General features: G+C 51.4%; 1 protein-coding gene and 1 pseudogene across 1 annotated transcript; one reads left to right on the top strand and one right to left on the bottom strand.

Moving 5' to 3' along the window:
• Positions 1-16,439, bottom strand: part of LOC132087020 (serine/threonine-protein kinase PAK 1-like) — a 353,184-nt pseudogene that overhangs the window by 39,724 nt on the left and 297,021 nt on the right.
• Positions 7,158-15,525, top strand: LOC132086361 (serine/threonine-protein kinase PAK 1-like; the record flags this gene model as incomplete). The annotated part of the gene is made up of 6 exons (XM_059491964.1): positions 7,158-7,264; positions 7,927-8,044; positions 8,747-8,846; positions 9,247-9,443; positions 13,682-13,735; positions 15,469-15,525. Coding segments are annotated over 6 exons (633 nt in total), but the record flags the coding sequence as incomplete, so codon positions are not given.

The following is a 16,439-nucleotide window of genomic DNA, read 5'->3' as shown; positions in this document are numbered from 1 at the left end:
CGGGCAAGGATGGGACACTGGAGCAGGACCCCACTCACGGCTGCTTCCACAGACCAGCGCAGGTACCTGCGGCCATCACCTCCTGGGCTGGGCCTGCTGGCACTGTTCGGCCCAGCACCGCTCTTGGAGCAGGCCATGGAACGTCCCTCTCTTCCTGCCCTTCCTTCTGTTGCAGATACTGCGGAGGTTCCTGGGCCTTGGGCGCAGAAACACCAGCGCCGCAACAACCGAGGGCACGGCTGAGCTGCAGGCAGAGGCTGATGTCACTTCAGCCTCCCCGGAATGTGCAGCAGACTCTGTCAGGGCAGTGGCTGAGGGCAGGCCAGAGGCTGTCATGGCCCTTCAGGGTGTGCACTTGAACAAGCACAGTGCCAGTGCCCTGTCGGTTGTGTCCAGGCACCTGCTGAGCGAGTGCGGGTACAGGCTGCACCCAGAGCTCAGAGGCCACGTGGAGCTCAGCAAGGAGCCCTCGCTGGTGAGAAGGAGCAGTGGCTGATATCTACTTGGAACATGAGGTGGTAGAACAGGAAGGCCATCTTGCAATGGTGCCTGCTGTTTCTGAAGTGAAATAGGCACCTTTGTGGCTAGGGAGCTGCGTGGGCAAGAAGGATGGCAGGCTGGCGGCCTTGAGCAGCTGAAGATGCGGCAGCTTGTGACCAGGGGGCCAAGAAGGCCAAGGGCTTGGTGGCTGTGCCAGCAGCAGTGGGGCAGCAGGAGCAGGGCAGTGAGCGTGGCCCTGTGCTGGGCAGTGCTGCGGCCACAGCTGGAGTGCTGTGTGCACTTGTGGGCCCTGGGGAGCAGAAAGTCATGGAGGGGCTGCAGCGTGTGCACAGAAGGACAGGGGAGCTGGGCAAGGGGGTGCAGCACAAGGCCAGGGAGGAGGTGCCGAGGGAGCTTTAGCCTGGTCAATGGGGGGGGCTCATTAGGCACCTTCAGGCGGACTTCCATAGATTGCTGCCTTAGATCCATAGATCCAAAGCTCAGCACAAGGGCTGTTTCCCTTCCAGACATCCCCTCACTGCATCCAAGTTCTTTAGACACTGGTGTGAGCAACACTTTCATATTTTGTTTATTTGTGGGTTTGATAGAAAGAAAACCCTTGTGCAATTTCTCCTTCTCCAGGGAGCAAGGGAGCTTTGTCTCAATCTTTCCTGCCCTTTTACAGCACTGGCAGAAATTCTGCTAGAATTTTAGTTTTCAAAGAGGCAGTTCTGGATAATGCAGTATTTATGCACAGGAACACATAGTTTGGGGCAGGGATGTTTGTGCAGAACAAGCTGTTCTGGTGCCCGACCAGCCAGTAGGGCTTGCTTATCATTTTCAAGTTAACGGCTCCCGTGTTTTTCGGCAGCCCAGGGAATCAGAGTGTTTTGTGTTTGGGACTTGATCAGGAAATCAATGCGCTTGCATTCCAGCTGGCCCTCAGAGATTAGAGAAGGTGGGAGGAGCTGGGCTGCATTTCTGATTCCAGCCACTTTAGCACCATCAGTGTGGTCAAGTGCAAGAGAAGAACTTGCCCGAGCACAGATGCACAAAGAGTGCTGTTCCCTGTGCAGCGCTCTGGGTCTGATTGCATTCCATAAGGACCCACATGCTCCAGAGACCCCAAGAGTGTGGGTTACTGAAGCAACAGGAGAGCAAGTTCAGGATGGCTTCTGATTGGGGCACTGCTACCAAGTGATGATATGTGTAGCGACAGAAAGAACACTATTGATCCCGGGTGACCCCCACGTGGCGAAAAATGTGCTTTGACTCTGTGGTTTAGAAGTTTAACCAAATTCTTTATTAAGCTATGTTATATTACACTAGTACTATGTTAAAACTATACTATGGAAATACTATACTAAAAAGATACTAAAGCAAAACTAGTGACTGTCTCCACACAGTCTTTTATCTAATTAGCTAATCAATCCAAACAACTGTCACTAAAATGCAATAACAAATCACTTACAGTAAACAATCGCTATAACACATTCTTCATGGACTAAACAAGAAGAAGAGCAAGTAGAGATAATAATTGTTTTCTCTTCTTCTCTAAGTTTCTCACTACACTTCCTTAAACAAAAGCCTAGGAGAGAGAATTATATCTCTCTCCATTCAAAGAATGTAAATCCCACAGTACAGTAAAGAGAGATTATAAAAGTGAGATCTGTCTATCTATCTATCTATTTGAATCTTCCTGGCTCTGCTCCAAAGCAGTGGAAGATGCAATGCTCACCTAAACGCATCCCTTCAGGAGAGACAAACAGGGCATGGTAGAAGCAGAGGGAGGCCCTCACCAGACCCTTGAGAAATGCCACACCTTCCCTATCAGCTGCCTGAGAGGCTCTTGCAGCTTCAGTCCCAGTTGGCCCCTGATTGTAGAGCCAGGGTCACTTTGGAATCTGTGCCTCCCCTCAAACAGAGAATGACCCAGCAGAGCAGCAGCACAGTGCTTTGGGAACGTGTGAGCCCAGCAGTCTTTGAGTCTTGGCCCACAAAGGTCATATGGGAAGCTGAAACCCATCTTCTCTCGCTTTCTGTGCAGGTGCTTCTTGAGAGAGAGCAGGAGCAGACTGCTTCATCAGAGATGCCATGCCAGACTCAGGGAGAGCTGTTCCCAGCCCGACAGCAGGAAGAGCAGCTTGGGCAGCAGGTGGAAGAGCCACAGGAGAAAGGCCAGGTAAGCCTGACTGGCCAGGGCACAGAGGGAAGGGCAGGAAGAAGGGCATAAACCACAGCTCTTGGGACTGAGGAGGCCAGGAATCCCACAGGCACTAGAAGCACAGAGCCTTGGAATCTGCAGAGATCAGCCCTGGGACAGGAGGGTTACAGTGGAAGCAGATGTGGGTAGGGAAGCAGAAAGAAGTGGCTGAATCCATGTGATTTTGAGGCAAAAAGAGGGAAAAGCTGAGCCTGATGACAGCTTCCAGTCACTTGCTCTGCATTTGTGTGCACAGAACATCAAGGTAGAACCACAAGCAGAGCTGCCTGAATCTCAGAGTGACATGGCAGTGAAGAGGAGGAATGAAAACATCCAAGAAGAGAAGAATCTCCCTATGCAGAGGGACAGTCAACAAAAACAGGTGAATGAAAGAATGGCAGCTGCTCCACTCATGAAAGAGAGTCCTTTCCGTTGTTGTTTACAGAACATGGACAAACAGGTGCCGGCACAACTGCAGGAAACTGAGGCTAGGATCAAGGCAAGGAAGAAGAGGCCAGACGAAAAAATTGAAATCATCAAAGAGAAAATTAATCGCCTCCTTCAGGAGTAAAAGGATTTAGAAAAGCAAGTGAAATAGCAATAGGCACTGCAGTCACCCAAGGGGTGGTTTCTGCCCTCCTTGCCTTTGCAGTGCAGAGCAGCAGGGGGGTGGGGTGTTGCCTCTGAGTGCCATCCTGATGAGGCCTCTGTCAGAGCTGCTCTCAAGGACACTTCCTGCTCTGCTGTATCGCAGCTGATGCTCTAGACAGTGGCATTACTCCCTTGGCCATTTAGCCAGCAGTCATCCCAATGAACTCCTGCTGGCTTCTTCCGGGTGACCTTGTTTCTTGAGGTGTTTTTGCAGGTGAACACGGCCACTCACATAGATTTGGAATACAGGCTACAAGCTGTCTGTAACCCTTGTGAATCTGCTCCTGTCCTTTACTTCTTCCCAGTCGATGACTCCTGGCTGACGGGGACAAGCTGTAGTCTCTGACTGCTTTGTTCTGTTTGACTTGAGGTGGAAGGTTTGCAATCCTACCTGGCAGCCTGCAGCGTATTCCAGCAAGTGATGGGCAACCAAGAGCCCCGAGGCTGGCATGAGGCCCAGGAACTGTACCATCCAGAGATGCTGCAGGATAAGCACGTCCCGAGGAAGGTGCAGTAAAAGAGAATTTCATGGCAGGAGGTAGAACATTAGAATGAGGAGCTGCAAATGTATCTGCAGACCTAGGAGGGGGAAAGGAGTCTTTGAGAGGAAGTGGAGCGGTCGTTGCTGCAGTCATCCTTTAGAACAAGAAAATGGCTATGAACATGAGTAAAATCAGTCTTTGGTTTTGACCATTTGGTTTCACAAGTGGACATCCAAAGCAATCCAGTTGAAGAGCTCTGCATGTGGCAGACAGCAGCTTCCTAAGGGCTTGCATTTCAAATGGCAATCTCTCTTGCATTTCAGGGCAATCTCTGCCACACCTTCCTGACATCAACTCATTTCTTCTCTCAGATCTACACCAACTCTGACACTGAAGCTGCTGCAGCAATGCCGCCCCCAAGGAGCCTTTGCTCCCCAGCCAAAGACGTGGAGCCTGAGCACTTGGTTCACCTCCCATGCTGACCCAGCTGCTGCTCTGCAACAGGAGATGGCGGGTGACTCCCTGGAGCAACACAGTACGTCTGCTGTCTTTCTTATCTGAGGGACAGTGTATTGTGTGCACATGTCAGCACAGCTGTACCAAAGGGCTCTCCTCACTTCAGGGTCACAGAAGTGCTGGCATTGCTCTAAGGCAGCAAGAGAGAGCTCTGGGTGTTCCTGCTGCCTCAGAGGGCAGCTTAGGCTGGCTGGAGTTTGCCTGGGCTTCCCTCTCTGCCAAAGGCAGAAGCAGGAATTGTTCCTGCATCAGCAGAAGGCTGTGACTGCTTGACTTCTAGCCACTGGTAGAAGCCCTGCTGAGATCAGTCTCTAGAAGAACAAATCAAGCCCTTTGTGATTCTGCAGCACAACCCAATGAATCTGCTTCTTGCCTGTAACAGCTGCCAGTGCTGTGCTCTCAGATAAGACCTGGTAGAGTTGAGAAGAGAGCCCAGGGGATTCTGTGTCTACCATCACCTGTTGGGACAAAAAGGGCACTGATCCACACCTCGGTGGGGCTGATCTCAAAGCCCATCCTGTTGTGTCCTGAATGGGGGCAAAAGCTTGTACAGGGCTCAGGCTCACTCTGGCTTCTTCCCATCAGTGCCTGTCAGTGCTCATGCTTGGCCTTTGCCAGCCTGGTTGTGCTCGCTGCCCCGGCCCTGAGGGCTGCAGGGACTGCAGAGGCTGGAGCCTTCCTTAGCTGGGAGGGTCCCGCTGCTGCCCGGCTGCTGCAGCGCGGAGCTGCCTGAGGCAGCAGCCCCTTCTCTGGGCCGGCTTCTGCCTCGCATGGCCTGGACTCACAAGAGGGTTAGCATCTCCTCTGGGCAGCTCTCTGTGTCACAGGGGTGCCTGAGGAGCACTGCTGTCCCTCTGTGCCCGTGCCCGCCATGCCGAGTTGGGAAGATGGGGAGGTGTGCGGTGCCGAGAGGGCGAGTGCAATGGGAGCGACTGATCCGCGCTGTCAGGGTGAAGAGAAGCGGCGTGGTTCTTCACGCGGGGCACGGGCAAGGGCGTCTTTGAGCACAGCCTGCTCATAAAGGGTGAGGGTCCTGATGCTGAAAGCCCCGTCACGATTGGTTCTGGCATGAGCTGCTCTGGTTTACAACTGGGAAGGCATTCTATTGGCAAACTGCTGCAAGGTGGAAAAGATGGGAACACTTGGCAATATTCCTCCTGTTCTGAACTTGACATCTGTTCAGAGGAATTGATTCGGGATGTGCAGGTGCATTTAATCTTAGCAAGTGGGAAACCTTTTCTAAATCTCGCAGTGTTTATTCCCAACAAAACAAAGGCACTCTTAGTTCCAGCTCTCCTCAATGTTTCTAGAGGACAAACTTACTTGCTTTGGTATGTATTCTCTTCTGGTCTCAGTGTAGTCTGAATCTATCTCCCTGTGCTTCCCTGTGTGTCTGCTGCCAAGAGGTCTCTCACTTCAAAGGATGCAAGAAATCAGTCTCTGTGCCAGCCAGACTTGTGCTGTGGACGTGCTGTTCTTTTCTTGTTGTTCCAGTTCCTGTTCCTGTTGTTGTTAGCCACCTCAGAGCTGGCTAACAAAGGGAGGGCTCAGAGCCCCAGACAGTGGGGCTGCCATTTGTATCTCCGAGAAGGTGGGATCTCTGCTTTAAAGTGAACATCTTGCATTTTGTTTCCCTCAGGCAGAATGGTGAAGACGGAAAATCCTATCATCAAATACATTGAACTGGAAAGTATTGGCAGTGGGTGAGTCCAAGCAATGCTAATTTTACAAAACTATGCATCAGGTGTTTTGCTGGTGGAATAGGTATCAAGCGTGAAGTCAGACAAGCTGCAAATGTGTTCAGGCACTGGGCTTAGATTGTCAGTGCTGATCAGAATTTCTAATTGTGTTCAGAAGGCATTGTCCAGAACATCTCCATGCTTCCAGAGTCCTGCAGCTTTTAGGCATTTACAGCAGAGATCTCCTGTGTGGGCTGGCTTTCACTGCAAGATCTAAATGGCTTCTCCTTTCTCTGCTTCTCTTTTGTTTCTAGGAGTTTTGGAGATGTTTTTAAAGCACTCGACACTGCCACAGGAGGAGAGGTAAATGTCAACAGCCCCTGCAGACTCTGCTGCTCTTGAGGGGCTTTCCCCACAGCTCCCCTCTGGTGTGAGCTGTGGCTGGAGCTTTGGCTGGAGCCGTGCTGAAAAGGCACAAGAAGCACAGACTGGTGCCAGCCTGCAAAATACATTTGGCACTTTGTCCTCCTCAGCTGCGAGAAGGAAGGCACGCAGGGCAGCACTTCCTTTCAGACAAGGACGCGCTCACTCGCTCTCCATTGCTAAAACAAAGGTGGTGCCTTAGAGCACCTCCCTGCTCTTTGGGGCTACAGCTTCAGAGTCCTGAATTCTCGATTCTGGCTGCCAGCAAATCCATCGGAAAGTTACTGGTAGTTCCTTAGCCACCTGCAGTGTTACCCTTGGCAATTGCACATAGGGAGAGATCTGCAAGTGCCCTAAAAGCCCTAAGCCCTGCCCATTGCCCAAGATGGATCCACAGAGTCTTAAGGCATGGATTAATTCTTCTGAATCCTAGAAAGAGCAGCGGAGAGTGTGGTCAGAGGTTTGTGGGTGATAGTTGAGACACCACTGTTACCAAGTGGACAAGGCAAAATGTCAGTGGCCCCACATGTTCTGTAACTGGCTCCCAAGGGAGCAGAGAAATGGGCTGTTGGAATGTCATTTCCTAATTACTGCAGTGCCTAATCACAAGGCAGTTTGGCACAGCTCAGCTGTGGCATTGCAAAATCACTCGCTTCATGTGCGTTGTTGTCTCCTGCCACCAACTGCTCAAGTTACTGATTTTCAATGTCATTTTAGGTGGCCATAAAGAAAATAAATCTTCAAGGACTGAGAAGGATGGAACGAAGCATTAATGAAATCCAAATCATGAAGAGGTACAGGAGTCCCAATGTTGTGAATTTTTTAGACAGGTGAGTGGTTCTGGTCTTATCCCATGTGTGCATTTACATACAGCAAACATAAGAGGTTAAAAACCCACTTTGGTCAGTGGCAGATAGTAAAGCTGTTAATTTTTATTTATTCATATCTCTCTACTCATCTCCAATGGATGAGAAGAGAGTGCATCCCTTCTGCATGAGTCTTCCCTGGCACACCTAGTTTGAAAATTATTCCAAAATTATTCAAAATCTGGATCAGCTGTATCTTCCTTAGTCATCAGCCTCGAAGTTTACTGCCTCCACATATTTTTGGGATTGATTTTTTCAAGTTTCTGAAGTGCTGATGAACCGTCCTAAAATGGATTTCCCTTGGATTGTTGCCACTCTTTGCCATTGCTGGGCATGCCAGGAAGACTAGGTGCTTATTTCCAGAAACACCATGCCTGACAGGTTTTTTATCTGGGCTGTTTCTAAACTGCATTTTTCACTCACTAGCCATCTAAGACATCTCCTTTTTCACAGCTGTGCTTTTCTCCTTGAGACTGCACAGATTGCAAACAATGCACAGCCAAGAGGGAATTTCTATTGCTATGATTCTGTCCTTGTCACAAAGGCATTTGGAAGTAAGAAACCTGGAGGCAAAAATCAACGTAGCCATGCATGCTCATCTCCACGGCCTTCTTTCCTTCTTTCAGCTACCTTGTGGGTGAGGAACTCTGGCTGGTGCTGGAGTACATGGACGGAGGCACCCTGAACGATATCCTCAGCACGACCGCTCTGTATGAAGATGAGGCAGCAGCAATCAGTCGGGAGGTCAGCAATCCCATCTGTGTTTCCAAGGGCTTGGGCAGGATTGTCTGGGAAACAGGGGCTCAGACCTGCAGTGATTTCCTGTGCCAAGCTTTGGTTCTGTGTTGCTGGTATGCTATGGGCAAGAAAAAGCATCTCAAGTGAAAGGCCTGCCAGTGCCCCTGCACTCCCTGTACTCAGTGCCAGTACTCTTCTCTCCTGCTGTTGTATTCTCGCTCGGGCTCATGTATTTGTATTTGCTGTTCTCCACCTTGCCTCTCTAAATGTTTGCCTGGAGTCTGTCTTCACTGCATTCCTTGCCTGTGAAAGCAAAGGTGCTGGTGGCAGGATTTGAAATGATCAGCAAAGAAAAAAGAGAGAGACTCGTTTCTCTCAGGCCTCAGCATACAAGGACAGGAGTGCAGCCAAAAGGCTCTTTGCTTCTGAGCACATGCACTGCAGCAGCAGTCATCTTGGCTGGTTTGCAGGGCACAGTTTATAACAGCAGGTGCTGTTGCTCTTTCAGAAGCTGACATGCCTTTCCTCAGAAAGGTCCTGCTCTTCAAGTGCTGGAGCAGCAAGCTCTTCCTCTCAGTGGCACTGTGTTCTGCCATTACTGCCCATTCCCCTGCAGAGGGAATCTTTTAGATTCTTTGTTGCCTTTCTTGTGGGATTAAATCACATCACTCATTTTTGCCCTCCTCTTTCTTCTGTTTTCTCTCTCAGTGCCTGGAAGGACTGCATTTTCTTCACTCAAACCATGTGATCCATCGAGATGTGAAGAGTGACAACATCCTTCTCAGAACCGATGGTTCTGTCAAGCTGGGTCAGTGTATTCTTGGTCAGGAGCAGCATTCCAGGGATGTGGGTGTGGGGCTGCTTGGAGTGACAGCCAGCTCCCCTAAATGGGGCTGGTGGCAGCTCAGGGACACGCGCTGTGAGCTGAGGGCACAGTTGCAACGTGCACAGAGGTAGGACAAGGAACAAGCAGTCAAGAGTGGCCTTGCTCTGTGTGTGTCCCTTCCAGAGGGAGATAGTTACAAGTCTAAAGCTTCCAAAGAACAAAAGACACTACTGGCGACAGTGTAAAAAATGGGGGGAGTTTAAAAGTCGCCAATGCCAGGAGATTCAACAGCACATTTTCCAACTTGTACTGGGCAATTCTTTGGCCTGCTTTCCTAATTGCACAGAATTCAAATAGAAACAGAGTTTTGCTTTCTCCTCAGGTGATTTTGGCCTCTCTACTCAGCTCAGCCCTGAGCAGAGCAGACGGTGCTCGGTAGTCGGGACTCCTTGGTGGCTGGCGCCAGAAGTGCTGACAAGTCAACCATATGGTCCCAAAGTGGACATATGGTCTTTTGGAATTGTGGGGATTGAAATGATCGAACAAGAACCTCCCTACTGGAACCAAAGTCCCATCACGGTAAGGAGCAAATACTCACTGATCCCACTGTCTTTCTCACCTGTCCCTTGTCCTGCGTGCCATTGGGCAAAAGCCCATTGCCATCTGCCTGAACTACTTCCACCAAGGTCCCCTCCTAAAAATGTGCCTGCAACACATCAGCATCTGCTGTAGTTTTGGTTTCAGCAGTGGGGCAACTCAAGCCTTACCACATGCAAACAAACTCCAAACAAACTCTATTCTCAGGCAACACTTTCCTTTGGCTTTTAAGTGGTTCCAGTCCTTTGGCTGTGGAGATGGCCTTAATAGCAGAAAAGAAGCATCTGACAACTGCTGTTATCTTTCCAGAAATGAAGGAAGGCAACACAAACCCAACAAAGTTTCTAAAACTGTGGTCTTTAGAGATGAACCTAACTCCCTGTACAGTTTCTTCTCACTGGGAAACATGCCTGAAACCTGGGCATGAGAGTGTAAAGGCCACTGAGTCTCTTCTGCTTCTTGTACAGTGCTGCTGAAACACTCAGTCACTGTGTTTCTCTCCTAGCCAAAGGCACATTCTCTGTGTCACCAAGCCAGAGCCTGGTGATGCGGAGAGCCTGCCAAAACCTCCCATTTCTTTCCAGGCCCTTTCTAGCATGGGCCTATCATTAATGCATTGACTTGAGTAGCCAAATGAGCAGAGGGTGGCCATAGGGATGGCACCTCTCCTTCTTCTGACCATGACAATTTTTCTTTTGCTGCAAAATGGGAAGCTGCAATTTTCAGACTGCCGAGAGACAGAGCTGCAGGTGGCTCCTTTGTGCCCAAGCAGCAATTTTCATCCCAATACATTTGTGCAGGCATCTAAATGAGTCTCTGTTGAAGATGAGATTGCAAATGTTTATTTCCTTACCTGGGGATTAATTGATGGATTCCCTTTCTTTCCTTCCAATTACCATTGTTTTCAAAAAAAGCACAAAAGGTATGATGAGTTTTGTTCTTGGGCACGTGCGCTTAAAGGACCAACAAGCACTGCAGACATGCCTTTCATGTAGTAACCCTTGAAATTAGTTTGTATAGCACAGTCCCTCTTCCAAAAAGCCTCTCAAGCTGGTGTGAATCCTTATGGAAGCAAATGTGCGTTTTCTGATGTAGTTCCCATTAACTAGCACAGTCAATGAAATCAGCTGCCAAGGCAAGATCTGTGGGATGGTGGAAAAGCTGTGGCTGCATCGGGTTTGGGTTTTCTGGTTGGTAAAGGAAAATGATCTCTGGGTCTCTGCCAGGGCAGAAACTGTCACTGAAGAACAGAGGTTAAACAAAGGGAGGTGGGAGAGCACTTAGAGATGTTAAAGCAGCAAGTGGAGCCTGGTGTCTCCTTTTTCTCCAGGCTACACAACTGATAGCCACAGTAGGGACCCCACGGCTGCAGCAGCCCAACCGATTCTCGCCTTGCCTGCGTGACTTCCTGAGCTGCTGCCTGCAGACAGACGAGGAGCAGCGCTGGTCTGCCAGGGAGCTCCTGCAGGTAAAATGGGAAGGGGCTGCAGGTGAAACAGGTTCTGAGGCATGGGCTCCTCCTCCACTCAAGTCCAAGGCATCAGATGAGCCCCCTTCCTCCTCACCTCCATTCTTGGTGCTCTTCAAATGAAAATGATGAGGAATCCTAGACTGGGCTGGGCTGCCAGGGCCCTGTAAAGGTCCTCTGGTGAAAGTGTCCTGCAATGAGCAGGGACATCTTCAAAGAGATCAGGTTTCTCAGAGCCCTTTCCCACTGGAGCCGGAATGGTTGCAGGGATGGGGCTCCTAAAAGCTCTTGCAGGCAACCAGTGCCAGAGTCACACCATGCTCCGAGTAAACAAGTTCTGATTAGATCCTGTTTGTGTTTAAAAATATTCACCCACATCCTATTGTAACTGGCCCTGTTAAAAAATATGTCCCTCACTTTCTTCAAAGCCACTCTGAAGTCTTGGAAAGTGGCAATAAAGTCTCCCTGGGGCCTGTTCTTCACAAAACTGAGTAACTCCACCTCTCTCTGCATTTCCTGAGTCAGAGAGCTCCTCTGGCTGTTTCGGTCGCCCTCTTTTGTCATTTGGTGGTGTGCTCAGTTTTATCTAATGGCAAAAGAATTGAAGTAGAGCAAAGCAGGCTGCAGAGATGTGAAATGGTGGTGCAGGAACCCAAGGAAGCCAGTCCCAGCCTAGGGGTCAGAGATTTGGCTGTTGGCAGGAGGGGTCGTGGGGTGCTCACTGTGAGCCTCCCGGGGGCCCTGGTTTGTGCCCCCCAGCCCACCCTTAGAGGTTTCTGCCACGCAAACAGGGACAGCTGGGAGGGACTTGTACCAGCCCCATCTGCTGCCAGGCACGCTCAAGCAGACAGGAACTGTGCCAGGGTTAGTGCCAGGTTGTGTGGCAGAGAGGGAACTGCAGGGCCCAGTGCCACTGGGCTGGCCCTGCTGGGAAGGAAGGTGCCATCCAGCACACGAGGGGCAGGGCATGGAAAGGTAGACACTGCTCTGTCTCCCTGTGGGAATCAGCACAGTGCCTGTCTTTCAAAGAGAGGGACCAGTGTGAGGCTTTAGAGATACCTGAAAAGAAGAAACTCTAAGGACAGAAAGCACCATTTCTAGAGCACTGGCAGGGCAAAAATCCTAGCAAGATGAAGACACCTGGATAAATGGATGAGTGGGATTCTGGGCCACATTTGCCTGTGATGGCTAAGTCCGGCGCATAAAGATGGAGGTCTAGATGGTCCCATTGGTCCTGTTCCTGCATCCTTCTATAAGACAGAGGAATCCTATGAAGCACTGAGCTTGTAAAGTCATGGTCCATTATTTTTTGTTGATTTGTTTTTTTTCCCTTTGGGCAGCATCCATTTGTAACATTTGCTGAGCCTGCGTCCAGCCTGGTGCCGCTAATTGTTTCAGTGAAGAAGAGGAGGGAGACAAGAATGTGACAATCACATCAGGACCATTTATTCGTCAACCACTTTAGAGTAGGATTGTAGGTTAGGATTAGGATTAGGATTAGGATTAGGATTAGGATTAGGATTAGGATTAGGATTAGGATTAGGGTTAAGGTTAAGGTTAGGGTTAGAGTAGGATTGTCTAATAGGAGTGCAGAGTAGGATTGGAAATGAATACAGTTTCTGAAACCACAAGTCACCTTGAAGATTCCCTTCCTTCTCACTCTGCGAATACGCTCAAGAATTTCTTCTGAATTGTCTGTTGTTTCTTAAAGGTGGAAAGTGACACGATGTCTTTGACATGGTGTGAAAGTGGGGAAGAAGGATGTTCTTCATTCATCCTCTCCAGACCACACTGCCTTTGGAATCTGGCCCACTGGTCTGTTTTTGGCCAGCTTTGGTATTTCTATTTGAGGCAGAAAGGGCAATGGCATTTGAAGTCAAAACCAAAAGAAGAATGAGGCAGCCCAACACCCTGTGCAGATGCAGGCCTTCAGCTGTGACTGGAGAACATTGGGGCTCCTGCCACTTGGATTTGTATCCCAAAATGCAATAATCTCTTTGGCTGGAGGAGAGCCTTGCTCAAGTGAGAAAGCAGAAAGATCAGAGAGGGTGCTCGGGTAGGACTCCTGTGGTGCAGAGCTGTCAGCGCCTGTGAGGTGAGAGCGGGCCCAGCCTTGGCTGGGGTGGAGCCCCAGCAGAGCCCCGGCACAGGCCGGAGCAGGCTGAGCCCCGGCAGAGGCAGGCTGGAAGGAGGCCCTTGGAGCTGCAAGAGGCAGCAGCCGGGCCCTGGGTGCCTGTTCCCGGCAGTGGGCGAATCCTCCGCTCTCAGAGCCCAGGTGGCAGCTGGCTGCTGCCGAGGGGAAGCGCAGCCGTGCTGGGCACAGCCCAGCCTGGAGGCATTGGCTGTCTGGAGTGTGCCCAGGAGCAGAGAAAGATCAAGGGCAGCCGAGGGTTGCTGGGCTGCCTGAGGATTCCTCCTCTTCTGCCAGCTGCCCTGCAACTCCTGGCAAAGGCCAGAAGTGTGTGCAGCACTCTGGGCTCCGGGGCAGGGAGCCGGGCTGCTCGGCAGGCTGGAGCACAGGGCAGCCTCCTTCAGGCCCGGCTCTTGTGCCAGGGGAAGCGAGGCCAGCGTGAGGCAGGGACAGCTTGGCAGGGCACATCTGCAGGAGCCAGTGCCTCACGCAGCTCTGGGAGGAAGCGCCCGCAATCCTGCAGTTCTGCACTGAGCCCGAGCAAAGGGGTGAGATGCAGAGTGTTTGGCAGGAATATTCAGGCCCACCAGGCCAGCCTGCTTTGTGCTCTCTGGCCCACAGCAAGCGCTGTTCAATGCAGCTCACACCTCTATTGCAGGGCTGTTCTTCTTCTCAGTAATCATCACTCAGCTGTCTCTCACTGACATATTGCTGGCTGAAGACCTGTCTCTTCCATATCCCCTATAAAAAGACCTTACCTTAGATTCTCAAATTTAGCATGCATGCCTGTGTTAAAAACAACCCCCACAAATCTTTAGGAAAATCAAGACATTAAAGCAGATTTCATTTATCAAACCCACAGCAACTGCATTGAAATGTGGGTGTATGAGCCTTTCTTCAAAATTTTCTTAAGAATATCTCTAGAGTAATTTTTGAGAGATAAGTATGCTGCCCCTAAAAAGTCCAGATTACTTGGCAAGGGGTAATTAGTCATCCATTAAGCATTCCCGCAGCTGCGTAGCATTTTCTTCTGATAACTGATCCCTGGATATTGCAACCAGCTTCTGATTTGTGTCTGCCCACTTCTTTTCCATGTTCTGAGCCAAGAGCAATAGTATCCTTGTGAGTGCATCTGAACACACTGGACACTGACACCTCATCCTATTGCCTATGTTCTCCCATGGAAGATCCCTTGCTCTTTTTTCTCTGCCACCAAAGGGGATCTGCAGTCCCTGCCGGGCACTGCTCGCTGTGGGTTGTCCAGGCAGAGGCGATGCTCTGGTGCACCTGGCGCAGGTGAGCCTCGGGCCCGGGCAGGGAGCGATGCTCCGAGCTGCCGCGTATCTGGCGGCGAAGCCGAGCGGTGCCGTGGCCTGGCTGGGAAGCCGAGCGGCGCCCGTGGCGCTGCCTCCCCGGGCAGGGCTGTGCTCTCAGCGCCGCCGGGGCTGCCGAGCAGCGCTTTCCACTCGCCTCCGCCTCCGGAGCCAGCCCCGCAGCCGCGCTCTCCTGAACCGCACTGACCCGCGCCCGTTCTCGGCCTGGCTGCAGGACTCCGTGATTCCGGGCTCTCCGGGTTCCCAGTCCGCCTGCAGGAGCCTCCGCTCCTGGACCCCCGCCCTGGGCTTTCTTCTCTCACGTCTTTCCCAGGCCCTGTCCACTCTACTCCGGATCTCCCCCCCTTCACAGATTGTCCTCTGTCTCCTGGGTTCTCCCTCCTTTCTCGGGTTTTCCCCAGTCCTAAGCTACCCCTTGTCACAAGCTCCCTCCTTTCCCTAGCTGTAGCCAGTGGTTTTATTTGTCTCCCTGGATCTCCCCTTCTGCCGATTAGTCCTCCCTCTTCCAGGATCTCCCCCCTCTCCCAGGGCTCTCTACTGTCTTGGAAGGCTACCCACCCTTTCCCAGGGACCTCACCCCCCCTGTCCCGTTATCTCCCCTACTCCCGGGCTCGCCCCTCTCTCCTGGGATTTTCTCCTTCCTCCCAGCATCTCTCCCCTCTCCCGCTCACTCCTCCCTCTGCCAGGTCTCTCCCCTCTGCCGGGATGTCCGCCCGTTCCCGGAGCGCCCCATGCCCCCGGCCCCTCGCCGCCCGTCCCTCGCCGCCTCGGCCGGGCCGCTCCGGGGCCGCGCTCGGAGCGCAGCGGGGCCGGGCCGGGGCCGCCGGGGCCGCGTCAGCTCCGCCCCGCGGGAGGAGCCGCGACAGCGCCCCGGCAGCGGCCCCGCACAGTCGGAGCGGCCCCGGCTGCGCCCGGAGCTGGGCCTGGGAGGGGCTGCGGCCTGTGAGAGCTGCTCCGGGCTCGCTCCGGACACGAGGAGCTGCGACCTGTGCTCGCTTTGTACCCTCAAGGCTGCCGGATGCCTTGCACTAAAGCTGGAGTGCCCGGGCTATTCCGGTCTCTTCTGGTCCTCAGCTGAGTATTGCTGGCCGCGGGTCTCTGTACGAATCACGAAAGGGACGGGACTGCTGAGGAAGGCGCCTGGAGCTGTTTGTTTTCCAGCATCAGTCTCGTTACATGGTTGTTACAGTGGGAAGATGCCAGCAGCTCACATCCCTGGCAGCAGGCTATGAACTTAATGGTACAACTTACTTGAAAAGTTTTTTGACCACTCACACAAAGCAAGAGCATATTGACAGTAGTTCTGTGCAACCACTATAAGCACACGTAGCTTTTGTTAAAACACTGCTTGCTTATTTCAAACACTGTACCTGCTTTTGAGCCTTAAAACACAATGCACAGAGCTCCATTATTGTGATAAATAGGTATCATTCATGCTGATAAAATTTGAAAGAGTAATTGATACTGATACAGTAATTAATATTTGAGAATAATAAATAGTTAAAAAGTTGTAATGCCAAAGAAGAGAGGGAGAGGAGGGGCTCCACCCCCCTTCCCAGCAGCTGTTCTCAAGGACCACAGGAAAGAAGCTGAAGATACAGTTGCTAAAAATGAGCAAGAACCTGGTTCGGTCCCAACAAATCCTAATTATAAGGGATTTATTGCCTTGATATGTAGATGGAGTGATACGTTAGTCTTGGCTTACATTGGCTGTACTGGCTACGTGCTGGCTTGATGCGCATGTGTAACCCAAAGGTGAATTAAAGGACAACAAAGAAGACTACAGGGCCTTCATCAGTGACGACCCCCAAAGACTTGTGCGACCACCAAACCGAGTGGTGGCGCATGCGTGGTAAAGGTGGTGAGGAAGGCGGAGACAGAAAAGTGACGAACCGAAAATAGGAGGAGATGGTATTGACATATGACATACAAGGGGTGATTTTCACTTGGCAAGCTTGTACGTGAAGTGGCAAGGGTCAAGAACTCTGCCCTCCGTACCTCGCGGTATCTTTTGCTTATGTGCTATTATTTGAACCAAATTATCC

Source organism: Ammospiza nelsoni, chromosome Z (assembly GCF_027579445.1).
Source record: "Ammospiza nelsoni isolate bAmmNel1 chromosome Z, bAmmNel1.pri, whole genome shotgun sequence".
Classification (NCBI taxonomy): Eukaryota; Metazoa; Chordata; class Aves; order Passeriformes; family Passerellidae; genus Ammospiza; species Ammospiza nelsoni.
The sequence above is the reverse complement of the archived record's forward strand: the minus strand, read 5'-3'. Positions and strand labels throughout refer to the sequence as shown.